Here is a 15,852-nt window from a genome sequence, read left to right on the forward strand (position 1 = left end):
TGAGCTCTTTGGAGAAGATCACATGGCCGGCCGCCTGTTTCGTAACAAAACTCATAGCTGTCGAATTCCTTCTGACTGCTCTAAAGCCAGCCGGTGCACTTTCTGCTCTGTTCTTCGGCCTCAGCCTCTGGGCCGCAATATACCTATCCAGTCACCCTGGACTTTGTCTTCACAGGCTAAGGAATAACACTTCTTTAGCCATCTATATAACTCTAATCCTTTAATCCAGCCATGAAAATAAGCATTGTTCTACGTACCCAGAGCACAAAAGAAATCAGTTAGACTTAAATGTAAAACAGGAATGGCCACAAAAAGGAAAAAAAGTAGAGTTGTATGCCCCTTTACCCCCCTGTCTCCTTCCCCTTCCCTCTTTGCTTTCCTTTCTTTAATAATTGGTTTTCAAGAAAATTTGGATTGTGTGGGGACTCTGAGTGAATGGAGCCTGTTTGGAGTGGCAGCTTTCTGCTTGGTGTAGTGAAATGACTGAAGGATGGAGGACTGAACCCCAGCCAAAGTCCCCAACAGTCCTCACACAGTTTTTTAAATAACACATACAAGTCTGGTAATTTTTATTTCTGTTCTTTAGACTTCTTCCTAAGTTTTTGATTATATATATATTACTGAGCTCTGATGAGGTATTCTGAGTTCCTAAAGAAGGTTGCCCCATGGTTCTGCCACCATAAAACCCACTATTACACAGGAATGTGGAAGCAAATTAAAAAATTATGAAATATAAGGCAAGGGACCCAACTCTCAGTTTCTGTAACTCTTATAAGGAATGGTTATATAAAGATGAAAAGTTACACCAATATCAATACTTGTATACATTTCAAACTTAGATTATAAACATAAATAGGAATACTGTCTACCTTTATGTTTTATTCTAGGACAAAGTTACCAATCATTCTCAATAAGCAACATTAATACTTTGATTTATTTTTCAGAGTACTTCGTGGAAGATAATTTTCAAAGAAAATAAATTATATAAAATGCCATGAAAGGAAGAATTTACAATGAGATCTGGAGAGAGAATTAGTTTCTCTTGCTTAGAAAACTGGTTGTGGGGGAAACAGGGGGAGTCTATGAACAGTAAAAAAAAAAAAAAAAGTACAAAGACTAGCACAGGGCAGGCTAGCCACAGGCCGTGTTTGGAACAGCTGACTAAGGAGGTTTGGGAATAATGTTAGGGTTGAGGGCTAAAGGGTGAAGATTCCCTGACCCTCATCCAGCAAAATTTTGAATCAAAAGAAAGATTACACTTACCTAATGGTCTGATTATGGTAGCTTTTCAAATCCTGTCCGATGCTGGTGGTCACTACTATCTATGTTGGGAGAGATACACAAGGATCAGTTATGCCTCAAGGCCCACATCATAAATTCAGTCCTGGGTATAAATTACTCATAAAATGTGCTGCAGAGTTTTTCACCTGATCAGTTTCTGCAAAAATAACATTAACAGTTTACTAGCCCTGTGTATATTTTAAAACTTAAGAAATTTAATTTCTCCAAATGACTTGATGTGGTAAAAACATCTATAATGCAGCTTCCCCCAGTGGGTTTCAGATACTTCCAAATGACAAGCCAAAGGTTCATTTGGTGTATTTGTGCTTAAAAGCCCGTTGCATAGAAAGACTAGGAACTGTGGAAGATACTAAAAGGAATTTCTGAAATTTTACTCTGATTGCATGAGAGCCTTAGGGGAAAAACAAGATTGAAGCTGAATGTTCTTCACGCACTGCTGTTTCCCACCCTCTTTCTCTAAGCACTGAGAATCGTCACTGTCATTTCAACGGCGACAATGTTTTTGTGGTGAATGTCGTTAGCTGTCACACGTGCTCTTCTCGTGTACTGGACTACAACATAAGCCCCTGGAGTTAAAGGGCGCCTTTTACTCCTCCAGTGCTAGCATAGAGCAAGTGTTTAGGAAACATGTGCTGGCCTAACTAGATTCTCGAAGATGTGTCTACAACGCTGTGTCTGAAACAAGCTCATCCATAAAAACCAACCCAATTCAGCCATATACAACGCGTTGGTTCAGAGAAGAAAATGACTCAAACCAGTTGTTTCTCTAAATGGATCATTTATTTTAAGTCACTTGTCAACTTAGTCAAAGCAATAAGTCTGGTAGTCCCAACACTGAGGTGGATTTCGTATAGAAAAACAATAAGTCTTGTTTTGGAACTTATGTATATTACAGAGACCAGATGGGATGGAAAGAAAGAAGGACAAATGGCAAAAGTCTACTAAAAAAGAAAAAAACATATATATACACATACACACACACATTTCTTCTTTCTTTCTATCCCATCTAGTCTTCCTAATTCTTTTCTTCCGTTTTACCCCATCAGGAACTCTGCAATTAAATTCATCTCTTTAATTAAAGGACTACTTTGATTTACTCTTCTTCTGCTAAAAAATCTTCCATGATGCCATGCTGCCTTGCAATTCCAAGATATTCAAGATTCTCCACGTTCTAATAATAAAGACATTTTTTTTCTTCTATTAATTGTCTGCAGTCGGCAAATTTCTACCCCAGTCAAACTGGTTTATCTGCTAATCCCCAATGATGTGCTAAAATGCCCCCTCCTCTCTCCTCCATCTCAATTCTGCCCATCCATAGGAACTTTCTCTTTCAAACCTTCTCTTTGAAACCTGAGCATCCCAGCACGAAGTGCTGTCTCTCTTCTATGAATCAATATGAATCATTTGGCAATTAAGCTCACCTTATGACATCCTTCACCTGCTTAATGTTACTACCAGAAATAGTCTATGAGCTCACTGAGCGAAGTACAGCAGACACAAAATAAGATCTGTGACTTGCTCTGATGATTCGATACCTGTCTAAATGACACACAGTTCTGAGTTGACCTTTTCCTTAGGAGAAAGCAGTAACCAAGCTATAATACCATCATAATCCTCATGTAAACAAGAAGCTAAAACGTAGACCACAGCTACGGCACCGAACACCTTTCAGGAAACAAACAAACATATAAAAAATCCCAGCTAACATTTCAGAGACTCTTCTCAGGAAAGCAACAAGGACTGACCTGATTCCTTTTCCCTTCAGAAAAAGGAAATGTGATAAACCTAACCACGGAGGAAGTCTGTGTGTTATCTAATACACAAGACAAACAAAACGTCTCCTCTAGTTTTGTTACCGGAAAATCACAAGTCAATAAGAAAAGCTGATGACAAAATAAAGTAACCAGAAAAATAGTAGCATCCTGGCATCGTGTGTGTCGAGAAATGGAATTGTCTTCAATTATAACAACAGATTTGCCATAATCCATAAAATCTGTGCTATGAGAGTTTGGAACAGTTATACGCAGTGTTTTATAGTACAAAGTAGATAAAGACCCTCTGTCCCACCAGAATTATCACTGATGTTTGTTGATTATTATTTGTCTGTTTAAAGCCAAACGTCAGCAATTGTTTCAACTGCCAAAAACAGTCAAACCATTTCTTGGCTGAACTAAACAATCAATTTCCTGTAAAAAAAAAAGTTGTAGATCTGATAACACTATATAAACATGGCCAATGCTGTTTTAACATTTATCTCCACAAAGCCTATCTCCCCGAGGGAAAAGGACTGAATTGCTCAGATAATTGTGGCTATATAGCTGGCTATATTATTTACTCATTCACAATTTGGTCACAAGAAGCACTTTAAAAGTTAATTAAAAGGGATAGAATTCTTATGATTTAAACTTCCATCTATAAAAGTTTGATTGAAAAAGTGTATAGTTGTAAAGAGGCTTTCATTTACTGCAAATTTGCTTTTACAGATTTTCTCGCTCCCTGACTTTATAGCAATGCTTCACATTAAGTGCTGATGCTGATATGATTCATGGTGGAGCGTGCATACAGATACCTGGCCTCCATTAAAAGAGATATCGAGTCTAAACCACTCCTTCAAAGGCACTGTGAATTTAGTTTTTACAGCAAGGTCTTCTCCTTTGACAAGATGCATTTGAATATGCAAGTGGCCTAAAAGGAAAATTAAAGCTCATGAAAATGACAAAAAAGACTTAGGAGTAAATGAAGTGGCTATACCTTTTCAACAATTATTCTAAGAAGCTACCAGACTAGATCACATATCTTCTTTCATTCTTTCTTTTTTTTTTTACTTTAATCTAGTTGGATTTATTTCAGAAATGCAAAAGGGGCTTAATAACGGCAAATTAATCAATATAATTTACATTATTAACAGAAGAAAGGAGAGCCATCAGATGATCATTACAGTAGATGGAGGAAAATCATTTTATGAAGGTCAACATCACTTCATAATAAAAAAGAAAAACTTAGCAAAGAATAGAAGCAAACTTCTTTAATAGATATTACCCACAAATAATCCTGTAGCCAGTGCAAAATAATCCCAATATTTAAAAAGAACACGTATCTTCCTTCTTTAAACAAAAACAAAGCAAAACAAAAGAACACATAAGTGCATGCCTTTGTAAAGAAGACATTTGTTTTAAGCTTCCAGAAAAAAAGTTCAATTTGAGGCCAGCCCAGTGGCGTAGTGGTTAAGCTCACATGCTCCGCTTCAGCGGCCTGGGGTTTGAAGGTTCAGATCCTGGGCATGGACCTATGCACCACTCATCAAGCCACGCTGTGGCGGCGTCCCAGATACAACATAGAGGCAGACTGGCACAGATGTTAGCTCAGGGACCATCTTCCTCAAGCAAAAAAAAAAAAAGTTCAACTTGAAGCCCACATTTGAACACTATCACTCTCACTGAACTTCCATGTTGACAATATCTTCCTTATTCTAGACAGATGTATCTGCCAATAGACAGAGCATAAGAAAATTACAACATCGTCGTAAAGGTTCTGTTTCATACTTACCCTCTTCGGTAAGAAATACAGAAGGTGTGCCGTACATCTCACTAGAATCAACAAAGTACAGAATCCCGCAGAGATTGGCCTTGCAATAATGGAGTAAATAAAGCCACAATGAAACAGTAAACCTACAAGAATGAGGGAAAAAAAATTCTGCAGATTGATATCATCTAAGAACAGGTAATTACAGTTAACAATGACCAAGTAAATTGCTTTCTTTCCAATGAAGGGATGGATTTGCCTTCACGTTCATCATGGGAGATCAGCTTGCAAAGCTTGATTTTTGAGACAAAGGAGGTAGTCAGAGTAACGAAAAGACAGGAGTTAAGCGTCATTGTATAAAACTAGCAGACATTCTACCTTGCACCAAAAACTCTGTTTCTGTGCCTCTTTGAGAATCTCACATGCCTGCCATTTGAATTCTTGATTAAGGCTTATAAAGCCAGACATAGACTAAAAATCTGGGTTTTAATAAGAGGTGATTTGATAAGAAGCTATTCTAATTTTGATGATTAAAAGAAAAAACATAATTAAGGCTTTTTGAGCAATTTTGTTTCTTCCAAAGATAAAAGCCCTAAGGTAGAAAAATGTAATCTGCAAACAGCATCACCATATGCTAATTGGGACACATAGACACTATTTTAATGCACACATTAGGTTGTTCAGTAACACAGTTCTGGCTGACCAATATGGAACAACTAATCTAATTGTTCCATTTCTGGACTGGGGCTATTTTAGTTGAAAAAAAATATTGTACATCTGTGACGTGCGGAGTGAGGATAAAATAACAGTAGTCAACTTAACTAGGACACATTTAGCCAAGATATGTGATCCATCAACCATTCAGCAAATATTTGCCGTACACTTGCTCGATGCCACACATGGTGCCAGTGACCAGCAGTTCAAAGATGAGGAGCTGGGAGTAATTGCATTTTGCACATGAAGCAGAAATCCAGGTCAAAACAAATGTATAGAGTTCTCTCATTACCCCAGCAACCAATTCACAGTTTGGGTTAAAGAGGCAGTGGCCCCAGGTTCATTGGGGATACATCCGAACAAGTCCTTTAGAATATTCCGGGCTTTATAATCTGGCCTCCAAATCAGTGGTAAGATATGCAAACAGATGGTGCCACACAGCTCCCTCCTGACCCACCCAGCTGAGCAAGCTCATGAAGATAAGTTATTACAAGGAAGCTTAGCAAGAACATACGCTCAGTAAAGTGACTCAAGATCTTTCTACAGCCAGCAGCATGGGAAGAATTAAATCACTCTGCTAAATCCATCCAGTCTGAGGTGAACCAGGAACCATTTTCAGCATCTTCAATTCACCCCAGAAGGAAAAAAATGTATCTGGGTTTTGCTGAAATCAATGGAGGAGATCAGAAGTTGCGAGATTTTAAGCAGCTCATCCAATCTTCCAAGACGGAAAAGGCAAAGCAAAGGTTGCAATCTGTGCTGGCTGTGGCTGGCCGCACCTGAAACCTGGCGAGGCCTCAGGCTCCAACACCTTCCTCCCCTCCTCATGTCCTGGGACCATCACACGAAGCCTAAGGCAAACCGAGGACTGCAAAGCGCGAGAATAATTGAAGAATACTTTGAGGTTTTCAGGTCCACAGATTCTGCCTAAGCTCTGAAGATCTCAATATTTTTCCAAAGCATATTACAAAGGTATGTCCTTCTAAGGGATTCCACTAGCCTGCTCTGGTCCTCAGATAAAAAGAGCACCGCCCAGCAGCCCCCACCATCTGCCCATTCTTACACTGGGTAATCTATCCGCTGGCGTCGGGTGCCCTCCAGCTCTCGGTTCTGAAACCTCGGGAACTTCTTCACAATGCCTGTGTTTTCTCCACTGGAGGCATAGAGAAAGCCCAGGAGGGTGGCCACATCTGCAAACAGCAAGACAGCTGCCTTTCAGTTATCTCCAGAAAAGCATTGCTTCGCCACTCACATTCTTTCTGGAACCCTCTGCCCAGTTCCCATCAAACATTTAAATGAAAGAGTCTGACAACATTAGCACACATTTATTGAACACTGACTATAAGCCAGGCGTCTGCTAAGCACTTTACAGAGCTATCTCAATTACTTTTCATAGTAACCCTATAAAGGGGATTCTATCATTAGTCCCATTCTACAGATGAAATGCCCAAGGCATAGAGAGGTAAAAATAACTTGCCTGAGGTGGCAGAGCTAATAATTTGGCTGGTGGAACCAAATTTCAAGTTTGCAGCTCAGGTTCTATGTGCTTACCTGTTTCACATACTGCCCTTCTAAGGTTAAGGAAAACATTTTGAATTTGTGTAATAATAGTAACAGTTATCATTTCAAGCACTCACTATGGTCCACACTGCTGTAAAAAATAATAATAATTTAATAATGATAAATATATACATAAATTCACTTAATCCTCATTATTATCCTCAGTCTACAGATGAGAGAGTAGATGCACAGCTGCCAAAATAGTAACTAACATGTATTTAACACTGAGACTATGCCAGGCAATATGCTAAGCACATTTCAGGAATAATCTTGTTTAATTTTACAACAACTTATGAAATAGGTTCTATTATTATCCCCATTTATCAGATGAAAAAACTGAGCCTTAGAGAGGGTTACATAATAAGAGCTGGACCTGCAATTCAAACTCAAGCAGTTTGGTTTTAGAATCCATGCTCTTAAAATTGCAGTTTTTTTCCTTCTGTACAGACTTTCCACATATACTTAACACATGACCTTCTGCAAGAATTACTAACCACACCCCTTAAAACTAGGGAGCCTTCCACTGTATTTTGCAAATATGGGAGAATTCTGTGGCTCTAGAAAAGAGGGGTGTCCATAACAAATCTTAAAGGGAAAACTGAGTTATTCCATCCATATTTAATACCAACCACTTTAAACAAGGCTGATATAAAATTTTTATTTCCTATACCCACCCCCCTTCAAAGAAAAAAGAATTCACTGAACTCAACCTAGGAATAAAGATCATTTTTCTCTTTCTTAAAATGCTCCTTGGTTTAAAAGTCCAAGATTAAACGGTAGAAATAATCTATTTTCCGGGGGCTTCTAGAAGAGGGAAGAGTTGATTTCTGAGCAAGTTACCAAATGCTAATATTAGCACAAATTATTGCAGCCTCAACCTGGGACACTGGACACTCCAGCTCTCGTTCCCCAGTGGGGAAAAATATTTTCTTATAGAGAGAGGTACATCTGATTCATTATAACTTGGAAATCATAAGAGCAAAGTTGTCATAGTCTCAGACCCCTGTGTATATATCTAATAGAATTCAAGAAGCCAAATTTCCCCCAATGCCCACAAATCTGCCTGCTTTGTTACAGACAAAGATGCATTTGGAAACCCAAAAGAGTGGAGTTATCAATTCCAACAGAAGCACTTCAAACCTTTTTTTCTTTGCAATTTGAGCTCAGTTTGGGCACACTGGACTTGCTGGTCTGTTATGGGAGCGGGGAGAGGGGAATAGAAATGGAAATATTACAAGGGTGTCTTTGGAATTCAGGGAAAAAATTCACCAAGAGGTTGATACCAGCCTAACCTTGGTTTGGCTTCCACCTTGTTGAGTGGAATATAAGAGACCAGATGGCCACGTTAGCCCCCTCGGAGGCCTTCTGCTAGTGACTGCTGTCAAGTTATCTAGCATGTAGTGGAAACATTTATCATAACAAGCGGGATTTGATTCTGCCCAACCTGACTCCAGTAAAAGGAGACTTCATAAAGGAGGTTTCCAAAATGAAAGGAGCTAAAAGTGAATGTTGATGAGCCTCTCCCTTATCCAGGGATCAAAGGAAAGCAGGTTGAGCAGGTGACTGTGGAGGGAAAATCTAAGACCCAAAGATCTAAAATAATTTTGCAAAAACACATACCTTTTCTATCCAACAAAACCAAAGCAATGGTGATTTTCTTGTAAAATCTGTAGCTTCGCTAGTTCTATGATTTGGAGTTTTATTGCAATTTTCCCTCCATATAATATTGTCTTCCCATTTAATTAGAAGTAATTAATAAGGATGAAACTTTGGAGCAGGAAAGGACTTTAGAATTCATCTAGCCCAACATCACGTACAGGCTATTTGCTAGTGGCTGACTGTGGCTGCTTGGAGTGCTCCGGTTGATTAGTGATGGCTCTCATAGGCACTAGAATGGGGAAGAACAGTACCAATGCCATTCACCATGAAAGAATTTTCAGGGAAGAAAACTTAGGTCCAAAGAGGTTAAGTGGCTTGCCCAACTTCCTCTAGAATGTAAGCTCCAAGAGAGCAGGGACGTTACTTCATGCATTATTCCACCCCCAGAGTCAGCACAGTGCCCGACACTTGATGGAGGCTCCATAAATTCTCAGTGAGCAAATGAGTGAATGAATAAATGACAAATGAGCAAATGAATATGGTTGTGGCCAAGTCAGGATTTGAATCTCTCTTTCGCCCAAAACTTCCTACAATTCTATAATGTGCCCCATGCTGCCCAAACCAAATGACAGTCTCTCTTCTTTCAGATCCTTCCTCCAAATCCATTTCTTTGGCTGACCTGGAATGAGGCAGTTAGGGAGGAAAAAAGCATCATTATGACATAAACATAAAATGCCAGGAACACAGTGCAGGTTTGGAACCCATCCCCTTGCTTGTTTTATTTCCTCAAATTTTAGAGCAAGAAGCAGCATTAAATATTATATGGTGCAGAATCCTTCATTTGGGGACAAGAAAAATGTCAGCGTCTTGTTGAAGGTTGTAGAGCTAATAAGAGGTCCAGGTATGACAAACCTGGTCCCCCACTACAGACCACTGGGCTTTTCACTAAACCACATCACATCTCCCAAGTCCTCCCAGAGAGAACTGGGCTTATGGTCAGCTGGCATGCCCCTGTGAGGCCGTACTGGGGGTTAAAACACTGAAGCATGCCCATATTGGTTAGATAATTGGTGCTGCCTCGAACCTCTAAGGCCTCACCACCCCACTACCCATGCCAGCCCCTCCTTCAGGGTAGAGACTGACTCAGCCGGGACCTCCAGCATCATGCTGTTTCAGCACTAGGGCCAGCGCCTGGGGAGACTGACTGGGGCCCCCACCTCTTCCTGGTTGTTAAGTATTTTGAATATCACACCTGAGTGGGGTGGCTGGGTGGTCATGTAGCCCATTCTCCAGTTCAGCTGAGTTGACACAGACACCTGCTCTGGGGAAGGTCTTGTTTCCACGTAACAAAGCCCTACTTGGATATGCTTCAAATGCACCCCAGTGATGTCACTGAGATCCCCCACCCATTCGTGGAGAGGTTAGAGGTAGTCTTCATACAAGGAATAACTACAAATCTGTAAGTGGAACCTGGAGGAAAGGAAGCTAAGATTCTCTAACCTGGAGAAGTAAAGCTAGAGTGCAGGTAACTCAATAATGCTTTCCAAACACAGGATTAAATAGGCAGTGGCAACAGGGTGCTTTATTTTCTTTAAAGCAAAGCCTGAGAACAAAAACTCTATTTTCTAGCAAGTATGATTTAGGTCAGAATTTCCCCCAAAAGGATACTAGGCAGTGAAGTGGGTTACTAAGGAAGTCTGTGGAATATTCAATACTAGGAATCTTAAAAATAAAATAAATTACACTCCTAGTAATTTATCCTCCAAGCATACTTATTTGGGTGCACAAAGATCCATGTACAAGGATGTTCAGCAAAACCTTGTTGTTAACAGTAAAAGACTAGAAATGACCTGCATGACCATCAGCAGGAGACAGGTTAAATAAATTATGGACTCTCAGGCAAAGGAATGCTAAGAAGCTATCGAAAGGAATGAGTTCTTGTAGCATGCACTGGTATATAAAAATCTCTGCTGTATTGTTAATGAGTGCAGGACAGAGTTATAGTATCCTCCCATGTGTGTTTGAAGAGGATGGGCTATCAACTTAACGCTCATACGTACAGAGGACACTTCTGGGAGGAGACATAAGAAACCAGTGTTGCCGAGTTTGCCTGTAGGAAGAGACTAGAAGACTGAAGTGGGTGGGAACTTACTCTTCACCCAAACTCTTTTACACTATCTGAATTTTTACCGGGTACACGTATTTCTTTTTGGCTAAAAAAGAAGAGAACAACATCTCTGAGCATTTCCACGCAGAGGGGTAGAAGGAGCCAGCCACATTTGGAGGCCTCCCCACCCTGGGCCTCTGTGGCTGCTCAATTCACTTCAAAGAGACAAAGTCCAGTGCGTGAGGGAAACACGATGATTCACATCAGTAAAAATTCAACTCAAAAAAAGAGTATTCCTTCTAATTTAGAACCTGGGTTGAGACTGTATTAGCATGTTTCAGAGAGGCAGTATAGCAAAGCTGAAGGAATCAGGAAGCTTGGACCCAGATAAACGAGGACCCTGAGAGCCTGGGTTTTCCCTTCCATAAAGAGAGGACAAGAATAATACTGTCTTTCCCATGGGAATATTAAATGAGACAATGTGCACGGAAAAAGTGCTTTGAAAATCATAAAGGGCAGTGCAGATGCTAGGCACTAATTAGTGTTATACCGAAAAATTCAGACTACCATGATTAACTGGGGAAAAAAAGGAATGTCTTTTTTTCTCTAAAAGTGCCAAATATATAGTTCTTATAATAACAGAAAGTATCACCACGTCATTGACTTGAATAGTCCCACTGCATAAACTGATATTTTCAAAAAGACAGGAAAAGTCTAGATCCAATATTTGACTTGGTCTTCTATTATTTTGTTGTAGTGGAATTTTGTTATAAGAAATCATGCTTCCAATCTATTGGATCTGAAGATGAGAATCAATTTTTAGTGAAAGGAAGAGTGGAAAAGAAGAAAACCGCCATGTTCCCCACTTTCTGACCTAAGAGGGAAGATCAGAAAAATGTTCATCTAGGTAGACAGTAGGGCAGAATGTTTAATAGCCCTTAGCATGGCATTTAAGAACCTTCACAGTGTGGTCCCGACTTGCCTTTCCAGTCTTATTTCCTGAATCGCCCATCTCACACGTGAGACTCTACCCGCACAAACACATAGCTCGCAGGCTGCTGCTCCACGTTTCCACCCTGGGGCAGGCACTGGTAATCAGGCCACATGGCACTCCTTCCACTAGGCACAGACTCAGCCTCAGAATCCTTCTCAACTCCATGCTCTAGGTAGCCAGCCCCAATCACTCTGAGTTGGGGTGCAAGATGAGACCTACTTGCTATTCCGCACATCAAGGGATGCAGGCTCGTCACATTGCCCCATCAGGCTGCATTTTCTCCTCCGTGTGCCGTGGTTCATGCTTTCTCTTCTGCCCAGATGCCCTCCCCTCTGTTCCTTTTCTGACTATGAAAACTCTACTCATCCTTCAAGTCTCTGTCCAAATGTCACCTCCTCTATGAAGAAGCCTAACAAAGTACCTAACACAAAAAGACCACTCAATAACTTTTTTCAATGAATAAATGACTTAAAATAAATAAATAAATAGCTCCATGACACTCCCACCCCCACCCCCCACAGTACTGCCTAATGGCTAAGTGTGCCATTCGTGAACCAAACTACCTGGGCTCAAATCCCAGCTCCAACATCAATAGCTGTGTGACCTTAGCCAAGTTACTCTACCTCTCTGAGTCCGTTTCCTCTTCCTCCTCTGTAAATATGATGGTAGAACACTGGACAGATTAAATTAGATACCCACATAAAGCAGTTAGCACAATGCCTGGCACATGGTAAGTGCTCAGTAACGGAAAATGGCTGTTACTATTTTTAGCTGTGTTTACCTCCCATATAACCACCTAGAGAGAAGGAGGGACCATATCTGTGTCTTTGAACCTCCAGACTTAGTAAAGAAATTGGTACATAGTAGGTGCTCAATTAATCTTTGTTTAATTGAATCGAACATGATACTCATCAGATGGTGAGGGTACCAACAGAGGGCTAGGGGAGGCCAGAAGGTAGAGATCTAATTTCTGATTGTGGGAATCAAAAAAGAGAAAAAAAAAGCTTCAGGGTTGGGGGGTTGGGAGAGGGGTGGAAATTTGAGCTGGTTACTGAAATATGGGTATGATTTTGCCAGGAAGACATGGAAGGTGGCAGTAGCAGGGAGGTGTTGGGGGACGGAGGGAGTCAGGGATGGCAGCTATTCCTGGTAAAAGGAACTCCTCTAGCCAAGGCATAGGGGTGGGGGATCACAGACTCAAACTGTGAGGGCAGGCAGGGCGAAGAGGAGCTCACGTATGGTTGCAAAGGAGAACCACTGACGGGGAGGCTGCAGCCTTAACCAGCACAGCCCAAATGGGCTTTTCCTGGGAAGCTGAGGTGTGCCAGCCCTAGGAAAGGGACACAGCCGCCCACACCCATGCATGCTCCCTAATGTGGCAACACAGCCCTATGAGGATGCTGTCACATATAAGCATAAAAGAGAAAGGTCCTGGCTCCTTAGCTAAAAGCATTCATCATTCAATCAACACTCACTCACTGTCATACCTGTCAATAATCAACAGTCATACCTGCCATATGCAAGTTCTGTGCTAGGCACCGGAACAAAACAAACCAGGACCCTCACCGAGCTTGGGTTCTAGTACGGAGACACCCAAAGAGCAAGTCAGCAATTCAATACACTTAACTACACTATCCGGTGGCGATAAGGCTATGAAGGAAAACAAAGGTGGATAACCCCGGGGCAGGGATGGTGGGGTGCGGCCGCCGTCTTAGATGAGGCGGACAGGAGGCTGTCTCTGACGAGATGACATTTGCGCAGAGGTATGAATGAGGTAAGGGAGCAAGCCGTGTCGCGATCTGGGGGAGGAGCCTCCTAGGCGGAGGGAGCAGTCCCCAAGTGGGAACGAACTTGGTACGTTCCAGGAGAAGCGAGCAGGCCTGTGTGGCTGGAACAGGTGGGCAGGGGGGAGCATAGTAGGAATGAGGCCAGCAAGGGGACAGGGACAGATTCCACAGGCCATGGTAAGGGACGCGGGTGACCTTCCTGACTGCAATGGGAGGAACTGCCCGCGGGGGGGCGATGTGACCTGCTGGCAGTCGCTGCTGTGTGGGGAATGAGGGCAAAGCGGGGAGGCCATTTGCAGGCTGTGGGCAGGGTCCAGGCAGGAACGACCGTGGCCTAGACCAGGGCGCCAGCAATACATGCGGTGAGAAGCGACTGAATATGCGATATACCCTGAAGCTGGAGGCGCCAGGAGCAGCCGGCCTCTCACACAGGATGTGACAGTCTGGTGCACCCCTAGAGTTGTGTGGTTCGTTTCTTTCTCTCGGGGAGCTCACGCATGAGTCAGGCACACATGTGACTGCTGAGGGACAACAGCTAACGCCTGGGCCCCTCCCCCAAGGAAACGGACAATAAGCGTTGCTGCAGGCGTGGTCCGCCCACCACCTACGGCCCACAGGCCCAGAGTCCGGCAGGCAGGTGCACCAGAAGGACACGTGGCAGAGCCTTGGCACACACACGTCCTGAGAGGCCGTCCACTTCCGATCCGGGCAGGTTTACGCAGCAGGGCGGGGCAAAAGTCGGCTGCACCTCTGCCGAAAATCAGACCACCAGCCAGGCCTGGCAAAGAAGAGGAGCTGTATGGGGTGTCTCTGGGCACACACAGCCTCGGCTGGGGAGTGTATCCCAAGCCTTTAGTGGAGGGGCCCTGCAATCATCATGGAACATCCATGCACAGGGACTCTGCTTCTCTCTCTCTCTTTACAAAGGAAAAAGAAAAGGAAAGCAAGTCAGGGGGTACTTCAGTTTGGATGCGGAGCCCTCGTAGGACACCAAGCACTTGACACAGAAAATGTCCCCCACACCCACACCAGTGCTGGCTGCAGACTGTTATGGGACCAGACATGAAGGCGCCCCCGCGGCTCCCTAATGCCATCTTGTTGTTCAGACTTGACTCTTGTTCATCAGAAGCCAAATAAAGGAGCCTCTGCTAAGAACAAGCCAGAAGCCTGGCCTCCTTCCATCGCACAGCCGATATCAAGAACAAAGGTCGTGGACATTTTCCACAGGGCTACTGCTGACGCTACTTCGGTTTGTCTTTTAAAGAGAGGGAGAGGAAATGGTCACTTTTTGTGGTGAGCAGATCACAGCTGTGCAAACAGAGCTGGTTTTGAGGGTGCACAGAGCACCTCCCTATTTCAGTGACTTGGACTCTTAGGAAAGGTTTTCCTCTGCACTGTGCTTTTATTAGATTGGTTCTCACCCCAAAAGTAATGCTCTGAAGAAGGTAGGGAGAAAAATTCCACTGTGCTATTCTGAAGAATATGAATTCTGTGAATTTGAGAAGGAACAACAAAGGAAAGAAAAGACGTCTCGTATTTTAAGGGTATGTTCAGGCGCCCTAAGAACTCAGCCGGTTCGTAAATGACTTCATTTGAAAACTTCCAGCTTGCAATTCAGGCATTCTTCAATGAGAAATATGTGATTTGCCAAACATGAAATGGAATCATTAAGCCCTGACAAAATCGGAGGCAAAGCAATACTGTGGCTGTATGTGCCCCGTGCTTTCTTCTCCTTAACAAATTAGAGATCCCTGTGGATGGCATTCCAGATGGATGCTAGCATGGGGTTCTGCCTGGAAGAGGGATGTACATTGATCATCAAAATGCATGCGGCTCGATGATTTCAGACATTTAATTACCTACCCCGTCCTACCCGCAATGTACCCACACACACAGAAAAGGAATTTGCCTTTTTCTTTTAGATATCTTTGTATTTAAAGCATTGCACAAACATAGAATAAGCCAGATACAGAACAGGGCTATTAAAAAAAATGTAGGATAAAATTGTATAGAACTATACACATATACAAGTGCACGTAAAAATGGGTGAAATCTGAATAAGGTCTGTAGTCTGGTTAACGGTATTAGATCAACGTCAGTTTCCTGGTTTTGATATTGTACTATTGTTACGAAAGATGTCACCATTAGGAGAAGCTGGAGGAAGGAAACATGGGACTCTCTACCATTTTAATAACTTCTGCGAATCTCTATTTCAAAATAAAGAGTTTTTTTTAAATGCCAAATGTGTTGGTTCTAAGGCAAGTGGC

At 42.3% G+C, this 15,852-nt stretch overlaps 1 protein-coding gene across 2 annotated transcripts in view; it reads right to left on the reverse strand.

The window, feature by feature from the left end:
* The window catches only part of SEL1L3 (SEL1L family member 3), a 97,923-nt gene that overhangs the window by 67,306 nt on the left and 14,765 nt on the right, over nt 1–15,852 (reverse strand). The window contains exons 3-6 of one of the 2 annotated variants that reach the window (XM_058546834.1): nt 6,602–6,728; nt 4,849–4,970; nt 3,872–3,987; nt 1,264–1,322 (exon numbers count right to left, since the gene is read on the reverse strand). In XM_058546834.1, coding sequence (XP_058402817.1) covers nt 1,264–1,322; nt 3,872–3,987; nt 4,849–4,970; nt 6,602–6,728 — 424 coding nt within the window. Of the gene's footprint in view, nt 1–1,263; nt 1,323–3,871; nt 3,988–4,848; nt 4,971–6,601; nt 6,747–15,852 lie in introns of both variants that reach the window. The other variant, XM_058546833.1, reaches the window with a different exon arrangement.

Source organism: Diceros bicornis, chromosome 8 (genome assembly GCF_020826845.1).
Source record: "Diceros bicornis minor isolate mBicDic1 chromosome 8, mDicBic1.mat.cur, whole genome shotgun sequence".
Lineage (NCBI taxonomy): Eukaryota > Metazoa > Chordata > Mammalia > Perissodactyla > Rhinocerotidae > Diceros > Diceros bicornis.